The sequence below is a fragment of the Adiantum capillus-veneris genome, chromosome 28 (genome assembly GCF_014529385.1).
Source record: "Adiantum capillus-veneris isolate H3 chromosome 28, ASM1452938v2, whole genome shotgun sequence".
In the NCBI taxonomy this organism is placed as follows: Eukaryota; Viridiplantae; Streptophyta; class Polypodiopsida; order Polypodiales; family Pteridaceae; genus Adiantum; species Adiantum capillus-veneris.
Genome location: NC_140958.1, coordinates 86,198,992 through 86,201,464, shown reverse-complemented (window position 1 = coordinate 86,201,464; position 2,473 = coordinate 86,198,992). Strand labels below are relative to the sequence as shown.

At 38.9% G+C, this 2,473-nt stretch overlaps 1 protein-coding gene across 1 annotated transcript; it reads right to left on the bottom strand.

The window, feature by feature from the left end:
* Nucleotides 1–1,249: 1,249 nt before the first annotated feature.
* On the bottom strand, nucleotides 1,250–2,258 carry LOC147420817 (uncharacterized). The gene has a single exon (XM_086504478.1). It carries the CDS (start codon nucleotides 2,144–2,146, stop codon nucleotides 1,481–1,483), a length of 666 nt encoding a protein of 221 aa, XP_086360604.1. The 5' UTR covers nucleotides 2,147–2,258; the 3' UTR covers nucleotides 1,250–1,480.
* Between the last annotated feature and the right edge of the window lie 215 nt (nucleotides 2,259–2,473).

The window sequence follows — 2,473 nt, the reverse complement described above, 5'->3', positions numbered from 1 at the left end:
GCAAGCTTGTAGCTTTAACACATTACGATAATCAATAATTATAATTAAATCAAGTATTCAAATGATTATCATTATAAATTGTTATACCTACAAGAGTTATAAGTGACATTTTTAAATGTCAAAACGATAATCACTTAAAATACTTGATAACTATTGTATCTATGTAAAGTGCAAACAAAAAGTTCTTACACTTTACCATAGATTTTTAAGCGATTATCTATCTACAATGCGAGCATGTGTATGCTCTCACACAGTACGATAGATTTTACAGTTCAAATAAAGATAAGAGAATATCAATATTTTTGGACATGTTTTTCTTAAATTTTTACTCTAGTGAGAGCATAGCAGTGCGAATAGCTCTACACAAAACGTAAATATATAATTTTATTTCATTATATTCATTTTTAAGTGAGAGAAAATCTCTACACATCAAAATCGAACTTTAAATACATAAAAATAATTTTTATGTAATTATATTTTTAAACTAATTATCTCATGTGAGAGTACACTCTACACACAATGATAATATCCTAATTTTTTTAATTAGTCACTTTCAAATGTCAATTAATTGAATACATTGACAAGTGATTCTTATAATTACATTTTGTATCAGGTGAGAGATTAAACCCTTCACAAAATACAAACTTTCGACATTTTATTAATTTATTCAAAACAAATTTATAAATTTAAAACACAAAACTTAAAATCCATTAAATTTTATTTTTTTATTTAATTCAAATTGTTTTATTTTTTACATATTACTCTTTTAATTGTTTTGTGAAAATACTCACATGGAAAACACTGACTGTGAATGATGGTGTGAAAATTGACTATCGCGTGTTGCTTTATATACTAACATATTCGATCATTATTATTTTAGAACGAAAATAATTTCATTCGAAAAGTTTTTCAATCGAAAAACTAAGAAGTTATACGTTTGACCGTGTATGCTGATATGGCACCGTATAATACGACCGTATAATTTAAATAAACGAATAATACGTCCATTATCCGCGTATTATCCGTCTTCCGAATAACAAATAATACAACAGAAAAAATAAAAAATAAGCCCTTCCCTATGGAAGGATACTACTTGTTTGTGCCTATCTTTTGAGAGAATAGGGAGCCCTTGAAAGCCTAACATTGAACTGTTCCTGTTGTCCAAATGCAATCTAACAATAGTGAACACTGAAGAGTGAGATGTTTGTTCACATATGATTGACCTCATCAAATGTACTAGACCTTAAAAGACAATTGAAACTTGGGCAGTTGGCATTATTTGCAAATGGCACATGATGTTATTGGCAAGTATAACTCCCACTAAGAAAGTATATTGTGAGAGAAGGCACTATATTGAAGGCATCCTCTCTTGCCCATTTTTATATGCATCCTAATCTTTCTTAATAAATGCAAGCAAAGTTGGGCACACCCAGACAGGCACAAAACAAGACTCTAATGGTGGAGCCTCTCATAGCCAGAGCTAACAAGCACACACAGGACAAGTAACCTCGCTGAGGTTCGTCTTTTGCAAGCAAGACGTCGGCATGCTGCTGCCAGGCATGTATAGATAAAGAAGCTCCCTAAGCTCTGATGGATCTTCAAATAGGTGCTCCATGTCCTGATTCTCCATCATCCAAAGCAAATGCTCAAACAGGACAACCTCGCATGCCGGAATGGCGAGCCCGCCATGTTGATTGAGCCTGAATCCCTCCTCAGTCCGCTCTAAAAGCTCCCGCAATAGCGGGTGATTAATGTGCTCTGTGCGAATTTCGAAGCGCCTCTGCCTGCGTCCGACATAAATTGCTGAGTAGCCCATAGCTGGTGGGAGCTGGTCATGATGTGCTTCACGGCTGCTGCCATCATTGCCCTCAGATGATCGCCCACATGAGCTCGAGTCTCGTAGGAGCTTGCGACGACGCGGTGACATAACCTGGAGGGTGCGGTCAATGTTGTTTGCTGCGCAGCGACGCCATTGGAGCACCATCTGCCGCAGGCGTACGACCTGGTGCAGGCCCAATATCTTTGACACCTTAATGGGAGATCGGGAAGCAACCTGGTTATGAACAGCAGCATTGGGGGAGCGATCGCCTGCGTGTTTCATGGCTTGGTACCCGTGAGGGCCAAGGCCTGAGTCGAAACGGCCCATGGCAAGCGGGAAGACAAAGTGTGTGCACGTATGTGTACTGTGTGTGAGAGAGGGAGAGAGAGAGAGAGAGAGAGAGGGAGAGTAGAGACCGCAAGCTGCAGATGGAGGTTGGCAATGCGAATGGCCACGGTCTTTAAGAAGAAAAAGCAAAGCAGCACGCGCCTAATTTCTCTTGCGAGCTCGTGCTACAATGGTGATTGTGAGCGGGGACATGCCCATTGCCCACGATCTGCATGTCGGGGATTTGTTAGAGCGTCCCTTCATCAAACCTTGGACTAAGAGTCCAAATTAGTGCCAACTCTAGCGCGCTCTTTACAAAAGTGAAGC